Source organism: Salarias fasciatus, chromosome 23, assembly GCF_902148845.1.
Source record: "Salarias fasciatus chromosome 23, fSalaFa1.1, whole genome shotgun sequence".
Lineage (NCBI taxonomy): Eukaryota > Metazoa > Chordata > Actinopteri > Blenniiformes > Blenniidae > Salarias > Salarias fasciatus.
This window is the reverse complement of record NC_043766.1, coordinates 13,908,645-13,926,844: the sequence shown is the minus strand read 5'-3', so window position 1 is coordinate 13,926,844 and position 18,200 is coordinate 13,908,645. Positions and strand designations below refer to the sequence as shown.

The following is an 18,200-nucleotide window of genomic DNA, read 5'->3' as shown; positions in this document are numbered from 1 at the left end:
TCCCTTGGCCATGCTGGCAAAAGCACTGGTGACATGTGGCATTCTGATATCTGTCACCTTCTGTTTGCTCCCGCCGACGCCTTTTACAAGTTTACCAAAAGGCTGGAAAGGTCACACTGCCTTCTCTGTGCATTTTTCACACATTATATCCAAGGGGCTCATTCTCGTTTATTTTTGAGTGGTTTTTTTTTTTTTTTTTTTTTTTTTTAATTGGGTAAGGTGAGGGCCTCAGACTGCTCAGCCAATCATGTGGCAAGGAATGATGAGAAGTCCGTAAGTCTGTGGCCCATTGCCAGTCTGTCAGTGATATAACTTGGCACAGACAGGAAAAAGACTGTTGATGCATGTGAACTTTAAAACCTTCAATGGACAGATTAAAAGCCCGTATTTATGTGAATAGTGTAATTTATCTGATTGTGGAAAAAAAATAGCCTTTTTAAAGTTTTTATTTCTGTTGTTTGAAGTATAAGATTTCTCTCACCTATGTACTTCAGCGATGTGCTCAAGTTAAGTGTATGAACATTACTCAAGACCTTTCACAGCATGTCACATCAGCCTAATGGGAGTGAAATCATCAGCCCAGAGCAGCCTCACAGAGAAACAAGCTGCACTACAGCTTTTCCATTCCGTGCTTCAGCCCTCTTCCTTTCCTCTTTCAGTTGTGTGGAAATAGTTGCATGAGACTCTTCATGCACTTAATTTAAGTTTTTTTTTCATATTCACGTATACCTCATCTACAAATGTGTAGCTTTTTTTATTTAGCATTTTATGACCTCCACTGTCTTTGCACCAGAAACAAATGTAAACAATATAAACAATTTGAATTATTGCACAATGCTGTTTGACCTAGCTTACACAATAGCTATGCTCCTTACTCCTAATAAGCAACCTAAAGCACATTTTAGTCTTCATCATATTTCTTCCCTGTGTATGTATTTGTGTGTGCGTCTACACACATGTGTGCATAACTATATACTTTGTATACTGTTCCATGTGTTTTCAAAATGTAGGTGATATATAGTGATGATTGTGATTTACCATACGTAAATTTACCATTTACGGTGGCGCAGTGGTTAGCGCTCTTGCCTCACAGCAAGAAGGTCCTGGGTTCAAATACCGGCCGGGGCTCGGGGCCTTTCTGTGTGGAGTTTGCATGTTCTCCCCGTGTGTGCGTGGGTTCCCTCCGGGTACTCCGGCTTCCTCCCACGGTCCAAAAACATGCATGGTAGGTTAATTGATCACCCTAAATTGCCCCTAGGTATGAATGTGTGAGTGAATGGTTGTTTGTCTATATATGTCAGCCCTGCGACAGACTGGCGAACTGTCCAGGGTGTACCCCGCCTTCGCCCACAGCAGCTGGGATCGGCTCCAGCCACCCGCGACCCCGAAAGGGAAAAAGCGGCAGAAAATGAATGAATGAATGTGATTTACCAAATGCACGGCACACATCAATTTAAATGACTGTAAAGAGGGCTTCAGAATGTATCGCAGATTCATTACTACCACAATATCAACATGTTTAATATATGCGTAGAAGACTGACTGAATAGGAATGAATTATTCCCAGATGCACTTTGGATTCATGCTTTGGTTGTGTTCCTATTTGGACAACCAGATGGAGGCTAACAACAATAGAGGCCTGCACACTAGGTAGATGTGAGGGTCTGCGGTCACAAAGTGTATGGAGGGGGTCAGGGGGGCATTAGGAGCAAGAGACGGAGCATTGTTATTGGAAAAAACAAATCTCAAAGCAGAAAGACTAACACTTTCCACTTAACTGTATGTATTTATGGCAGATTATATTTTTACCAAAAGGCTTGAGAAGATTGTCACATTTTGCATGTTCACTTGATACAGTTTAGTTTTACTACAAAGCATTTAACATAAAGAATTTGAATTGTTTTTGGCTGACGCAGTGCGGAAAAACACATTTACATTTGGCTAACTGAGTGGTTTTACTGTTAATTGTGTTTATTGCTCTTGGTTTAGGTAAATTTAGTGTATGCTTTGAGGCAAAACATGAAAGTGAAGTTTGTTTCATCTGTTTTTCTTTCAGAAACCTTTGCAGCCAGATATGGGCCATAACTCACTGGCTAACTTCCAGATCGAGAAGAAGATTGGACGTGGCCAATTCAGTGAGGTTTACCGAGCAAGATACCTGTTAGACAACACCTCAGTGGCCCTGAAGAAAGTTCAGGTGAGGCATTGTAAATTAAGCAAAGCAAATAGTAATTGTAATTTAGGCTGTTTTAAATGACTGAGGAGTTGCTTGTAGGCATTTTCCCTGAGGTTTGAAAGTACTGAATATAAACCTAAATGTGAAACATTTGCTTAAAAATTGCCTGTTATCGTACCACAAGGATTTTTTGCAGTGCTGTGGTGAAACCTCTGCACCTACATTGAGTATTCACCGCCTGATAGAACCTGTGTACACATGCACACTCCTCAGATGCACTTTACACGGGGAAAATGTGTGTGTTACTCAGATATGAAACACCTGTAGTCACTCCAGCGCCACCCTCTAGATAACAGCAGTCGTGTTCTCTGTTTAGTGTTTTTTTTTTTTTTTTTTTTTTTTTTTTGGTAGTTTCTCTACATCTCTCCATCTTACATTTTTTTGAATATGTCATAACACCCCTCTCTGTCCTCTCTCTCACTCTCTCTGTCTCCCCTTTTGATCTCTTGATAGATATTCGACTTGATGGATGCCAAAGCTCGGCAAGATTGCATCAAAGAGATAGATCTCCTTAAGGTAAAGAACCAGAGAAGAGGGAGACGGCACCATGCGCTGTGCTCTGTTCTCTTAAGGTGCCTCAGCTGAGACCTTCCACCACAGGAAAACAATTGATCTGCACCAGACAGCATGGATTTGTGTGTTGTGTGTGCATGCATTTCCTTGGATGGTTACAAATGCAGAGAGGTGTTGAAGTATTTGTGTGTGTGTGTGTGTGTGTGTGTGTGTGTGTGTGTGTGTGTGTGTGTGTGTGTGTGTGTGTGTGTGTGTGTGTGTGTGTGTGTGTGTGTGAGAGAGAGCGCACGCACGCACGCGCGTGCTTGTGCACGCATACAGAGGTACAGCATCCCTCCAGGCACACATTGGCTCTCTTTTAAATGCCAAATGTATTGTTGTTTTAATCTTTTAGTGAGGTTTTAGAGCCAGGTTGCATCGAATCAGCGTGGAATTTTCTCTCTCATGTTTCTCCTCTTTTTTCATTTTTTTGTCTTCTTGTTTTTTTCTTCTTTTTGTTTTTTTTACTCCAATGAGTTGCTTTCAATTTTTTTAAATTACCGTAACCGTGTGTCAGAGACGATGCCCTCAAATACTAATGAACAAACTTCAGACAGCTCCAATATCTGCGCCTGTCTCAAACATCCTAGATGTGTGTCAGAAGTTTTGTTTGTTGATTGTGCGCATTTGTGTTTCTCTTCATATATGTAGCCTTTGTGCGTGTGAATGTGTGCACTGCAGGCAGTTGTTGCGCACAGGTGCACTCACACATACACACTGAAGAGAATATGGAAACAAAACCAATTAGTTTCTGACACACCAATACTTTGCTTAAGTTCCTGAGGCTCTCTGGGCCAATCAAAGGCTCTGATACTGAGATGTAGACGGGCTCCTGTTCAGAGCTGTAATCTGAGATGAGCCATCATTGACTTGATGGCATGAGACAGCTGGATTAACTTGATCTGTATTTCTCACCTTCTAAGGGAGGTCAATGCAGGGTTAAATGTCGCATACAACCAGGTGCTTCTGTATGGTTTTTGTATTTTTGTATCAATTCCATTTTTATTTACTTATTTTTTTTAATGCATTGATCCTCTTTCTTTACTCTGTTTTCTCAGAGTGAGCATTTCCCTTTTGTTTATTTCCATCACTTTTGTCTGCACCTTTTTGGCCAGTTGTTTTTTTTTTTTTTTTTAAATCCATCTTTCATATATGTTCTCTCTTCGCTTCATTTTCATCACTCAGAGCTTTTTGTTCAGTTCTTTTCATCCTGCAAGCTGATTGCTTGTTGAAGTTATGCCTAGCCCTGCATTGCCCAGCCAGCCTGATAATAAAGGCCTGAGTGTGAGAGAGAGACAGTCCTTCTGCCGTATTCCCCTCTAGACAGGCCAACAGGAGACACAGCCAAATCAGAATAATGAGAGATACACTGGCAAGGGCCGACTGGAATGACACACATAGTCGCCCATGATCATACACACACACGCTCACATACAGACATAGTCAGTCATGGCCTTTCAACACTGCTCCTATTTGTTTGTCTGTCTGTGTTTGTGTCTGTTCATTCATCTGTATTTTCTTTCCTGGCATGACAACTCCAACTTGAGGATCTCATGTCGTCCCATTGTCTATTGTCTCCTCTCTGATAGGAATGGTGTTTGTGGAAGTAGCATGCTCCCGGCTCATCTGCTAATTTTACCATTCCTGAAATCTCTCCCAGCTGTGTATTCCTCCCGCCTGTGGTTACTATCATGTCAGGATTGTTTTGAGACTAATGATCTGCTCTAATCAGCAGTAAACAGCTGTAATGATGCCTGTTTCTTTCTCTGGGTTTTGTGCGGTATGTTTGTGTAGAAATTCAAGGTGTGTGTGTGTGTGTGTGTGTGTGTGTGTGTGTGTGTGTGTGTGTGTGTGTGTGTGTGTGTGTGTGTGTGTGCGCACGCGCGCATGTCTGGGATTCTCGATCTGATTAGATTACAGCAGCAGTCTAATGATAAGACTGAGAACTGGCAGCGACCAGCTTCCTCTGACTTGGTACATCCACTGTGAATTTCTGTTTTATCTACAGTTTTCACTACATGCAACGCATTACTTGAATAGTTAGGGTCTATATTGCCAGCTTTCCTCTAATTTAGTCTCTTTTCTAAGATCCTGTTTGCTCTGCTGATTGGCTGAATTAAAATACAGCATATGTATTTGTATCATAAAACATGACATGCACCACACAAGGCATCATTTTCTACTGTCGATGCGGAATATGAGGTACTTTTATGATATCCTTTACAGCAGATTCAACCTGGAAAGCAATCAGCAGTCATTAGAAAAAATATATTTTTAACAGCTGCTTTTACTATTTCCATATAATCACACTGTTTCCTAATTTTCTATTGCACTTAATTTTGTGCCGTCAGATTACATTAGGCTGCATCCTGTTCTTCTTTGAAACACATCACCAGTTTAACAAAGATATCACATCAAGTCTTGCATGATTAAGTAATTACACACTCTAGTGGATCTCAGCCAGGATGTGTAATTACATAATCACGCAAGGCTCTACGTGATATTTCCCAATGAGTGATTATTGTATTGCAGTAAGGTCCCATCCATCATTTACATAAACAGATGCATGTGAACATACTCATCATTTCTCTGTATCCTTTGCCTGAGGTTGAAGTTGCAGAAGAGCGGTGGGCTATAGCGGGTAGAGAGATGGCAATGGCAGCAAAAAGGGGGCCTTGTCATCACTCTTTGGCTGCGCTTCAATGTGGACCAGTGTGGTGCAGAACTGCCACACTGAGCCAAAAATACATCTGGCAAGAAAGGACAAGGGAGGGATGGGGAAAGATGGAGACATGAGGAAGGGTGAAAGAGAGAATGAATGAGAAGGGGGATTGTGGAAGGATGCAGAGATGGAGTGGAGAGTGTAGTGTAGCGTAGTGTACTGTACTGTGCTCTCCCTTACCCTCCTCTCGGCATCATCCAGAGCATGAACATTTCTTTAATCACAGCAGAGAAAGCACAGCCGAGCCGAGCGGAGGACGCATGTCACACCGCTCCGTCTGCTCACATCACGGCTCCAACTCTGCTCATATCACCAACCCACCCCTTTCCCTCCCCCCTTATCTCTCACCCAGTTTACCTTTTCCATCTTCTGCCCCCCCTTTTTTTCTATCTTCACCTTTGTTCTCTTTTCCGAGCTCTTCACCTTGTCCCATCTCCATCATTCGTTTTTTTTTTTCCTGTCTCTGTCACTGTGTCATTTGTTTCTGTACCTTCATCGCTCCTCTCTCCCTCCCTTTCTCCTCTTGCTCTGGATGGATAAAAACTTTTTGTTTACTACGGGAATGCCGTTCCTGCCTTATTGACCAACCAACAGGAAGGAATTTCAGGTAGACATGAGCCCGGGATGCTTGTTTTTCAGACTGCCAGCCATGTCAGCCTGTCAGGCATGTGTGTGTATTTGTGTGTCTCACACACATGGGTTGTTGTCATCACAGACAGAGGGTTGTTGTGACATGTCACCCAGCTTTGTCACAGTTGAGGACAAAACCATCTCATTAGGTCCACATCTATTGAACACTGATTCGGTGTCAGGTTTCAACTGTTTAGTTTTAATTGGTTGGGGAAATATCGAGATTTTCCCATAAATCTCTGCAATACATAATGCAGTTGTTCTGATGTAAATTGTACATTAAGTTTGGAAAAAAATTCAAGAGTAAAGGGTGTTGTAAATATGACGAATGTCACCAACATGTCCTCTTATTTCCTTTTTTCTCTCTCCTGGTGACATGTTTCTTTGACTTTTTTTTCTTGTCCGACAGCAATTGAACCATCCCAATGTGATAAAGTACCACGCATCTTTCATCGAAGACAATGAGCTGAACATCGTACTGGAGCTAGCAGATGCTGGGGACCTTTCTCGCATGATCAAGGTAAGGACCTCGCCACAACTGCTGCACTGTTAGTTCACACACTCTTCACGACAGCAAAAAGAGCAGGTGATTTGTGGTCATGACATGCTCTGAAATTTCAGCACAGGAGTGCCTTAAAGAATACTGACTCGCAAGTAAAATATGTTGTTGTTTTTTTATAGAAGCAGAAAATCTAGCAGTATTAGTCCCACATAACCGTACTTTGATAGTAGTTGCAGGTAGTTTGCCAAACATTGTTAGGTTTTTTGATGTCACCTTATTGAAATATTTGTTCACTTTAATTTTCAAATGCATCTTTACAAAACAAAACATAGATCCATCCATCTGTCCGTCTGCCCGTTCGTCTGTCCTACTATGCACTCTACCATATGCACACTATATAATGTTTCGTCATAAAAAGCTACATTTCACTGGTACTCATTGGTGTCATTAATGTTGACGATGCAATGTAGATAAAAGTGACTTGGGTGGGAGGAAAGCACATGAAAAATCACTCGATATTTTTTGTTTTTAGTGAGAGAAAACCCCTGAACCTTTGTATGTATGAAAACAAGTCTTTATGGATCGCCTGTTAAAGAAGGACAAACTTCTTGAAAGCATCATTTGATTCTTTTATGTCTGCACTCCTCACCACAAACGCCACTATTAATCACACTAACACAGAAACGAAGGCCAAAAGCTACTGTGTGTATTTGTGACCACTGAGCTTTGCCACGAATCCTAAAATTTGGCTGATTCAAGTAAAGGTAGCTAATGGCCGAGAGCAGCACAATGCCAACAGCAAGCAGAATGACAAAGAAAATTACACGACAGGCTTCAGTTATATTTACAATAGACTCTCATGGCCACTTTCAAAATTTTCTGAATATAGTAAATTTTTTTACACTTTGATTAAACAGGCCCTCCAGGAATTCATGATGTTGCAATCGCAACAGTTAATGCAAATTCCACCAATCTCCATGAATTTTGCACGACCTTGCAATTTTGACCAATCACCCCAACTGTTTTGCAGTTTTGGTCACCAGCGTCCAGGCCCCCAGCAGTCATGCACACACACCGTCAAACTCACTTCCTTGTTTATGGTTTGAATAGTCAACATGTGCGATTGTAATGTCTCTCATTTACCAACAAAAAATATTGCTAAAACTCATTCTCAGCGTTCTTTAGTCAAAATATGTCATTAATTCAGAATGTTAATTGTCAATTTTCCAAAACATGATTGGAATACTGTAAAATAAATAAATAAATAAATAAATAAATAAATAAGATTGTGGTGGGGTGGGCTCAAAACTATTCATCGAAACTTTCACTTGTTCTCACAATGTCACTGTAACAAACAGCTATAAACCTCACCATAGGGGTGGGCGATATTGCCTAAAATTTATATCATGGTATAATTTGAATCTTACATGGTAGACGGTATATATCACGGTATAATTTGATATAGAAATTACAGCATAACAGTTTCTTAATGGTTACCATAGCACATGGTAAAAGCATGGAAGCAGGAAGTAGTTTTTATATTATTAAATAACATAAGTCAAGTTACTTTGAGTCCAAACCATGTTCAGCTTATAGATCAGGGGTCTGCAACTTGATTTGGCGTTGGGGCATTTTTTTTTTTCCTTTTTTTGATCCCGTTCAGTGGCTAACAGCTAAGCTAGCAGCTGACTGAGACAGGTGACATTTATCAGCAGCTACTTTTACAAAGTGTCCCTGAAGGCAGCAGGAGCTGCACGGCTCAGGTTGTCACTGGATCAGAGGGTTTCAAGGTGTTTCACAGGTAAAGAAGGCGGTTTAGGAGGAGCTGGATGCTGACAGGTTAATGGACGGTGTTACTGCCTCCGTGAAGCAGCTGCCCTAGATTTTCAAAATCATCTGGCGGGCCAGATATTAATGTTCAGCCGGCGAGTCGCCAGTTACAGATGGCTGTTTTAGATGTTGCACCAGTCTTTTTCACGAGCTCTTCCTCTGTCTGTTCACTGCTCACTGCCATTGCTGTTGTTGTGTATTTCTTCTTTGGGGAACCGGACATCCTAAAAGCTGCATTACTGCCACCTGGAGGACACGGTACTATCGCGGTTGGGTGGTATGACCAAAATCCCTACCGTGGGCCAAATTTATATCACATACAGTTTATACCGTTTATACCGCCCAGCCCTACCTCACCACAACTTTAATAGCTTTTTTGTGGAAAAAGCTCCCGCAAAATCAGGAATTTTTGGCCTCAGCAAAAAGTCCCACGAAATCCTGAAAGGAATGATTAAACTATATGATCTGTTAAGAAACAAGTTCATTTCAAAAAAGGTTGAGAAGAATATCAATAAAACACTTAACTAATAACAGGTAAGAATGCTTCCCCATCTCATACCTGATCATTATAGCTCAGGCTGTTAACGTCACAGCCAGCCCAACACCGTATCGTTGTTGTCAACAGGAATGTGAGCGTGGAAGCAAAAAGTGCTGATGTGGCCATTTATAAATGAGGGGATGATGGCAGGAGGTCTGTGGTTGTTGGAAGCTCCTACCTACCTGGACACCAAGTCAATCTGAATCATCCATTCTGAAATGAAACGCAAACCCAAATAATACGAGGCATCTTTTGACTTCTTTTAATTCTGTTAGTATAAGTCTGGTTCAGCAGTGTAAAGTCGTGGTTATAAATCTCCAGCATACATTCTGTGGGGGTACTAATTAAATACTGAGTGAGTTCTGTGGTCTTTCATATATCTTTCACACACAATATTTTGGAAGAATGGTAATTACATTAAAATGCTATTTTTATGGATAGCTGTTGTGATTTGCTCCTTTAGTGCATTTGTTTTTGTAAAAAAAAATTGGCACTATGTCTTTCAAACAATCTACACACTCATTTTAGTTCAAGTGGTTGTAATCTTTAAAGTCAGTGCAGTCTAAAATAAAATGAACTTGACAGTAGCATTAAGTATATAATACGTAATTTAGAGCCTCATTGATCTGTCAATTTGACCTTGTGTTAAATGTCAACCTGTTGAGTTTTGTCTTTTCTTAGAATTGAAGCAGAAGGCGAAAAACAGAGCTGCACCAAAGCAGTAGCGAGCACATCCCAGGCTAGCCCTGTTTTTCGTCTTTGAGCTAGACCCAAACCCCCAGTTATATTATAAAAACCTGCCAGTATAGCAAATTAGTGGTGTGCATGTAAAAAGCCTGGTCTTCTCCCATGCATAAATGATGCTGCAGCGTTGTATCAGCATAGCTCGACAAGCTGTTTGCAGTCATACTCAGCAGCTCCACATCCGCACAGTTCAACACAGCAAATTAGGAGAGGCGAGGATTAGTGGTACAAGAGAGTGAACATGGCAGGCTCAGCACACCCGTACACACACGGATATGTATCTCATGCACACATACACACACAACCACCCACCTTCACACATACGTATACAGTGTACAGTGTAAGCAAAGAAAGTGCAGACACAACCCGGCAAATGTTCAGAGATGCACTTCACAAAGGCGAAACATGGCAGCACGAAGAGATGCGATAACAAACCGCTGAGCGTCATTGCTATCTTAGCTAAGCTATTATGGGTGCTGGCAGCATTCAGCTTGTGTCATATCCTTATGGCTGCTGACAACACACACTCACATACACACTCTTCTGCTCTGCATCATTTGTATTTTGTACCATTGGTTAATGCTTTTTACTTTTTCAATGTCACAATGGCAGTCCAGAGGTGCATGCCAGGGTTAAATCTGACACCCCCACCACATTTTTTGGTCCCTCTCAGGAGGTAAACACATTCGTACACTTTGCCATATGTAAAATAGAAGGAACCCCCCCACCCCTCCACTCCATGCATGAATTTAACATTTTTTATTCTTTTTGATTTTTCATCCTACTCTATGCTGCTCTCTCTCTCTCTCTCTCTCTCTCTCTCTCTCTCTCTCTCTCTCTCTCTCTCTCTCTCTCTCTCTCTCTCTCTCTCTCTCTCTCTCTCTCTCAGTCTGACCATCTCAGAATTCGAATGAAATCAAATGGTCCTTGATTTGCATGCACTTACAGAATATTGCATGTGCTGTGTTTGCTGTTAAAGGCATGGAGAAGAGGGTGGTGGTGGTGTTGGTGGGCGTCTATGTGCTTCCCCATTGACATCAAACAGTCTTCTGATATGGAAATAGGGGGGCAAGGGAAGAATGGCTCCTCACTGAGGCTTTGTTTGGATGTAGGCCAAGGTCTATCCTTCCCTCTCTCCATCTCTCCATCTACCTCCATCCCTCTTTCCCACTCACACCTTTTTCATTTTTAGCATCTCTTACCATCACCTACATAGGAATCGAAGTTCTCCTTCTCTGTGGCAGACTTCCACCAATTGGGCTCATTGTGCAGTTAAGGAACAAAATTCATTCATTCATTTGGCCGTTCATTCTGACAGTGTTTCTAATCACCTTTCTGTGCACAATAATTTCAAGTAAATGAAAATGAAAATGATAACATTAAGTGATAATCTATTGTATCATATTCAGTGAAATAAAAAAAAAGAAAAAACATACCCTGGTTACCCATATATTTCATCTAAATACAAAGTGCAACAATACTCTTGCAAAAAATAAGACAAAATGTGGGCTTTTTCCAATAATTATGGTAAGAGCACACAGACATGGTGACAGCTGTATACTCAAAATTCTTCTGAGATCTCAAACAATTAAAAGGCAAAAACAAGACTGTAATACTTTTTTTTTTTTTTTTTTTGCAAAACTCTATTAAAACTAATAAAAATTTGATGGTGAAAACTTTCACTGATATATTACCGTCAAAAAGGCTAAAGCGAAGTCAATATCAAGTGCCAAAATGAAGACTAATGAAAACCTGTGGGAAACAACCAAACAGCAGGGGAAAAAAGCAGACACTGTTTAAAGGCTGTGCAGCACCTATTTTATTTAAAAAAGGGTATAAACAGATGGTATGCATACCATACAGTGCACACATATACAGCGTATCAGAGAAAAACCCTTAATACATCATACATTTACTTTCAGAGATGTTCCTTTACTTAACTAAGGATATAGCAGTTGTTGATTTCATGGGGCTGATTTATGCAGCTACTGTCCTGTGGATCCCAAGGGAATCTTCACTTAGTGTTCTTAAAGTTGTTTTCTTTTTCTTTTTTGTTTTTAAGGTAAAGAGTCTGCTAAATGCCTTAATTGTCATATGTGGGCCTCACATCCAGGCTGGCTAAAGTCCAAGTTGTTTTTTTTTTTTTTTTTTTTTAATTCCTTTCCTGAAAATGAAACCACAAGGACACACCATAAAATCCTCATGCTATCCATACTTCCGATATCTGTCAAGTCCACTGGCTGTTTCCCTGCTTTGTGAAGAGTTCTTGTTATCAGTTGATTTTAGTAGATCTCGATCAATACGTCTGCGTTGTCATCACTATGGCTTTTATGGGTTAGGACCACAGTCTTCGATGATTGAGAATAACTCACTCAGGACTCCAAAAATGAATTAAAAAAAAGAAAAAGAAAACGAAAGGAAAAAAAAAAAGAACGCGCCAACTGAAACCACCGCATTGCTGAAATATCTACCTAACAAAAGTACTGTTTGCCAGATGGGAGGCTTTTGGAAGGTACCACAAATTTCTTCTCTCAGTACCCGAGAATGCATGTGCTTTCCATTGTAGGTTGTAGAGAAAATGAGACGGCTCTTGGTTAAGCAAAGGACAGACCTCAAGGAGAAAGGTCTGGGTTGCATTAGGAGTGGAGTCACAGAGATTGAGAAAGCGTAATGTACAAACACACATATACACACTTCTCTACCATGTTAGAGTTTTATTCTGGTGTGCACAGGACTTTTTACCTTTCCTTTTAAAATATGGGGTTTAATAATGCGGAATGTGTGTTTGCATGTACTTTACAGCACTTCAAGAAGCAGAGGAGGCTTATTCCTGAGAGGACAGTGTGGAAGTACTTTGTCCAGCTCTGCAGCGCGCTTGAACACATGCACTCCCGAAGAGTAATGCACAGAGGTAGTGTTGATGCACACTCATACTTATATAAGCCATAACAGTATCTCCTCAGTCACTGCAAGTGTGTGAATGTTTTACGTTACGATCAGTTCAAACCATGAATGAGAATTTGTAGTATCATATGCGCTCATCTTTTATTAACTCAGCAGCAACAAGAAATCTGTGCGTTATTGTGCATTTCATGTAGGAGCAAGAACATTTTCTTTTTCCCAAAAGAAATAAAACTTCTGACTTGTCTTTAAAGGTTTTTCAGACTCATTTCCACACACTGATAAATTGAAGTAAAATTAATGGAAATGTGGCAGGTTGAAGATGAATATCACAAAATTGAATAAATTAGTACGTAAATCCGGTAATTTTTCTTCAGTGTGAATCACCTTGCTTCATGCGACAGGAGGCTTAAGTGTAGGTGTTAAACAATACATAGACCAGAGAACACAGTGTTTATGGGCCCACATGCTTTCAATAGGACCCAGTCAAATCAAACCCATGGTACATGTGCACAGGCTGCTGCACGTAAGGAGGCATACACATAGCTACAGGTGATGTACTTCCGCTCAGACTGACTTTGATTAGGGCACAGGGACACTAATGAACCCTGAGCTCTGAGCTTTAATGACCACTTAGCAGAGACCGCCTATTCAAAAGACGCTCACAATTACACAGGAGCAGTAAATTTCAAAGGCCGATACATGTTACACTGACATGATTTCAGAGAACTGTGCTAATGCCTGGATTACCTTAAATAATAGTTTCAATTAAGCAATTTATGTGAGTCATCTGCTTCTGTTTACTATGTGACACATTTATTGTTACACGTTTAAAAATGAAAATATTCAAGCAAATAATCATTTCTCTCTGTTTTGTCTCTATTCTCTTCTATCATTCATCATCTCTCGTCTTGCTGCTATTTTTCCTTCTTTTTCTCCATTCTCCTTTCTTCTTTTCTGATGTTATTTCATGTCCAACTTCAGATATTAAACCAGCGAATGTATTCATCACAGCTACTGGAGTAGTGAAACTAGGAGACTTGGGTTTGGGACGGTTCTTCAGCTCCAAAACCACTGCTGCTCACTCACTAGGTAATGTACAATTGTTTTCAATTGTTTTTAATATACATATATATATATATATAGCTACACACGTAAATTCCCTTATGTTCCAGTTTTGAATGTGTTTCATTAGGCATAGTAATTCCACAGTCATGTGGTCATTGAGCATTACCAGTGAAGTACCCGGCCTCTTTCATAGGCCACTTAACTGCTTCCTGTTGCCTTGACCTTTAACCCCAATGGAGCTGAAGACTGAAGGCGACAACACACAAAGCTGATTATGACCCCCTGATATAAAATAAACTGACTGGCTTTACAATTGGTATTTTTTTTTTCTTGTTGGTGCCTGTGATTATCACTTGTGGGGACTATAACACTGTTTTTCTTCCAAGAAATAAGAGTTATGGATCAAACCTGCAACAGTATCAAAGATGTAGCATGAAAATCAATTTTGTTGAACCTGAGTCCTTAAAAAAATGATATCCCATTGTGTTAAATCATGTCTTTAATGCACTGAGTTTTGAATTAAAATAGATCTTGTCTGTCATTGTTTAAAGAGTCGATTCCATAAACCTCAGAAGGGAGCATTGTGGCATTTTGACGCTTATTCAGAAAAGGTATACAGCTTATAGCTTGTCATTCTAGCAAATGTTGGAGTAATAGGGTTTAATGCAGTAGCACTCAGGTACACTTATAGAATATACTTTAACTTCAAGTGACTCTAAGGGTTTAAAGTCAAATACCATTTTCAAAAAAATATATTTTATCGATCCTTCTTTGCTTCATCAGTAAAATCAAATAAATTATTATTTCAAGGAGTATAATAAAAGAATTGTTATTAAAGCTGGTCATGACCTGAGTGGTAATAGAGCATATGCCAAATGGGATAAAATGCTCTGAGCAGCTGAAATGTGGGTCAACAAAAAGTCAACAGCCCTTTAAAGTGAGAAAAGGACAAAAATGTCTTTGCAGAAAAATAATAATAAAAACAAGACTTAAAGTCACTGACTGATAAAAAAGACAAAACCTTCCTTCAAATGACATTATTCAGCCTTTTATTTGGCACTGTTTGAGACCCTTCTAAACGGTGTCTTAATTCTATCTACAGAATTATCTTCAGACATTATGATGGAAGTTGATAATATTTGTTAAGAAAAAAATCTGTCTTGGCTAGTTCTTTCTATATTTACATGTTCAGCTGAATTAAGTTTTTTTTAATTGCATTGAACAAAACCATATTTTTCTAAATAGTGAAAACATCTGCTGTAAATTAAATATGATGCACAACATCAAATGTCGATGCTAAAATTATGGAGTGATTATTAGTTGAAAGAAAAAGAAATCCTCCTGAATTTAAGAAAGTTGTTTACTAATTTTGAATTTGCTTTTGAACTTTGCTTTGTTTGAACTCCTAGGTCACTGCTTGTTGTATGCAGGGCATACATTTTGATGGGATTGTTTTGTGTAAATTTTACACAAGAAAAACAACACAAACGTCTACAATTGTGCTTACTGTTGTGCAGACTGTCATGATTTTAAGTTTGCTCCTCCCACTGCTTATTGTTCGTATTTCTTTTTAATGGTCTATAAAATAATTGCTTTGTTTTTTCATGGTTGATTAAATCAGTTGAATGTCCAGTAATCCACAATAAAATGGAGTACAGATTATTATATGAAAAAAAAAATGTTGCATTGCTTCTATCAAACATGCCCGCAGTGATTTCAGAAGACTGTAAAATGTTAGAAGAAATTTAACCCTATAGATGAATATAGACGCTACTCTTCCCATTGTCTCACTTTCCTATGTCAAACTGTTATTACCACATTGTGCTATTCTCAGCACCAGTACACAGCAGCAGCCCAGACTTTTGAGAAAGTGTGAATCACATGATCAGTTCAGCAGAAGCTCTATCAGCGGAGCATCCTGCAGTGCCAGCAGAGCAAGGTGGGAACGTCTGTGATTGCTCATTAAATGCTGAGTGCACAGCACCCTCTTTAGGCTGCTGGAGGACAGGCAGCCCAAACCAACGGAGGGGTCAATCTTAATGTGCTCATCATTAACTGGACTCAGTCAAGATATTTTTACAGACAAACAAGAAATCCACTATAGATGCTCATACAGTGCTACTCAGAAGTTGATGATATTATTATTTTTAAAAAATATCAGAGAATCTGCCCCACTTTAATTATGTACGTAAGATGTAAATGTTTATGAATTCTTCAGCCACATGCACGTATCACTGGATGGTGTTGTGCAGTAGAAGCAGATGATGTCTGTAGGTTAGCATGACCTGTCGACACGAGGGACTCCGAGTGTGTCAAGCTTTCGCTCGTGCTCCCTGCCTCTCCCCTTGACATTTCCTGCTGTGTGTTTGAAATAGCAGATATCCTCTGTCTCTCTTTGTCACCTCTCCCTCTCTCCTGCTGCTGTTTCTGTATCTCACTTGTCCTCACTTCTCTTCACCTCACTTCCCTCTGCATCACCCCTCCCCACGATGCTTTGACTTTTAGTCAGAGAGAAATTATGGCATGCATGAAGGACAGACATAGAAGGTGTGAGAATGCCAGAATTTTACAGAATGGAAGTGTGAAATAAGGCGGAGTGGAGGAAGCAACAAGTCAGAATAAAGAAAGGATGCAAAAAAGAACAATGGATGACAAAAAAACAACTGGAAAAAAGGTAGAATGTCCAAGGTGTTGGAGGAAAGTGTGACAGAGTGACAGAAAAAAGGAGTAAAAAGGAGAAAAGTAATGTCGAGCAAAATTAGACGAGGGGATGTGACAACGTGACAGCAGAAAATGGAAAACATAAAGGCAACTAAGATAGAGGGAGATTGTGAGAGAGTGATAGAAAGAGAACGAGAGAGAGCAATGTGTGTGTGGGACTGTGTGTGTGCATGCAATCGCGTGGGTACGTAATGAGCTCAGTCACCCAGCTGAACAGTAGAGCAGGGTGGTGGAGCTGAGATGGGGGTCCAGGCATGCAGCCTGTCAGTTCCCATGCTTTCAACTCAGCTGCTCAGCAATCCACACACACACACACACACACACACACACACACACACACACACACACACACACACACACACACACACACACACACACACACGCTCTAACACCCTCTGGTCAACACTGAAAGAGATACACACTCTTTTGTCTCCTGGACAGATGTATCTCTTTGCTGAGGTGCATATGAGGGTGAATCTATGAACACACATACAGAGGTTGTTGATCGTGGCCGTTCAGATTGATGTGCAATAAACATGCATACCAACAGCTGCACACGCTGTCGCACAAATGCATCCACAGTCTCAGCTGATTAAAATAGATTCGAGACACTTATTGAACGGTTTGAGGATTTCATTGTTGTGGTTGAGTATTGTTCAGTTCAGGCAAAAGTTGAATTAAAGGAATAAAAATTCTAACAAAAAAAACAACAGCAACTTAGTACCAGATAAGGTAGTGCAATCTTTAAAAAAAAAAAAGAGAGCGACTTACTATTTGCAACTGCCAATTGGCAGCAATGAGTAATGTAATATACCTGCAATTAACACCTGTAATGAGAAAGGTGTTAACGATGAGTGCTGGGGGAAAATGAGAGCATGGGAGCAGAAAAACTTTGGGCAGGCTGATGTTGAAAATAATTAGGGCCATTTAAATGTGTATATAGAGACTGAGTTATCTTATGAAGGCGAGTGAGTTGTGAAATGAGAGACGCAGGCAGACAGCCAAATTGGAAGTGTCGGCTCAGCGTGACATAATGAAATAAAGGAAATATATAATATTGGTGCTATTTAAATGCAATGGTTTTTTTGGTGTACATCAAGTCAGTCCAGTCATATTGTATTGTTGCACAGAAATGTGTTACACAGGTTTACAAACTATTACTATGCATCTGAATGAGAAATTCAGTCTTAGCCTTTGGGATTTTAGTTGAATCTTTCTTTTACTTCAAAATACAGAAATGTAAAACAGCACAGATTAGAGACAGCTTATACAATTAAAGCAAAGCGCCCCTGGAATGTTTGGCATCGTTCAAGCTGTCCTCTGAAAGCTTTAGGTTATAAGTGTTAATAAGGAACCGACAGCGTGTGCATGCAATCAAACCGATAATGTATTTAAGATGGCACAAGTTTCATTTTACAGCACATCCAGTAGGAAATTAAAAGTGTGGAGTTCTTTATAGTGGATGACTTCTCACCTCCTATACAACAACGCTTATCCTGTTATGCTGAGAATACAGTGTTGTCATTGCTATTCACAATAATGGAAATCAATCCCAACATGACTTTCAATTTATTTGCATGAATAAGTAATGTGCCCTTAATTCAGCATGCTGAAGGAGCTTGAGCCCAGCACTGCTGCTTTTTTATGCAACTATTAGCATAAGAGAGGCTGATTCTTTTTAATCAACTAATAATGAATGTTAGGGGAGCCTGTTCAGACCGCACCATGAGACCTCACAACGTACACACGCACACGC

The 18,200-nt window shown here is 40.0% G+C and overlaps 1 protein-coding gene across 1 annotated transcript in view; it reads left to right on the top strand.

The window, feature by feature from the left end:
• Nucleotides 1-18,200, top strand: part of nek7 (NIMA-related kinase 7) — a 71,940-nt gene that overhangs the window by 35,647 nt on the left and 18,093 nt on the right. Inside the window, exons 3-7 of the mRNA XM_030082502.1 lie at nucleotides 2,057-2,197; nucleotides 2,690-2,752; nucleotides 6,550-6,660; nucleotides 12,557-12,665; nucleotides 13,640-13,747. Coding sequence (XP_029938362.1) covers nucleotides 2,057-2,197; nucleotides 2,690-2,752; nucleotides 6,550-6,660; nucleotides 12,557-12,665; nucleotides 13,640-13,747 — 532 coding nt within the window. The remainder of the gene's footprint in view (nucleotides 1-2,056; nucleotides 2,198-2,689; nucleotides 2,753-6,549; nucleotides 6,661-12,556; nucleotides 12,666-13,639; nucleotides 13,748-18,200) is intronic.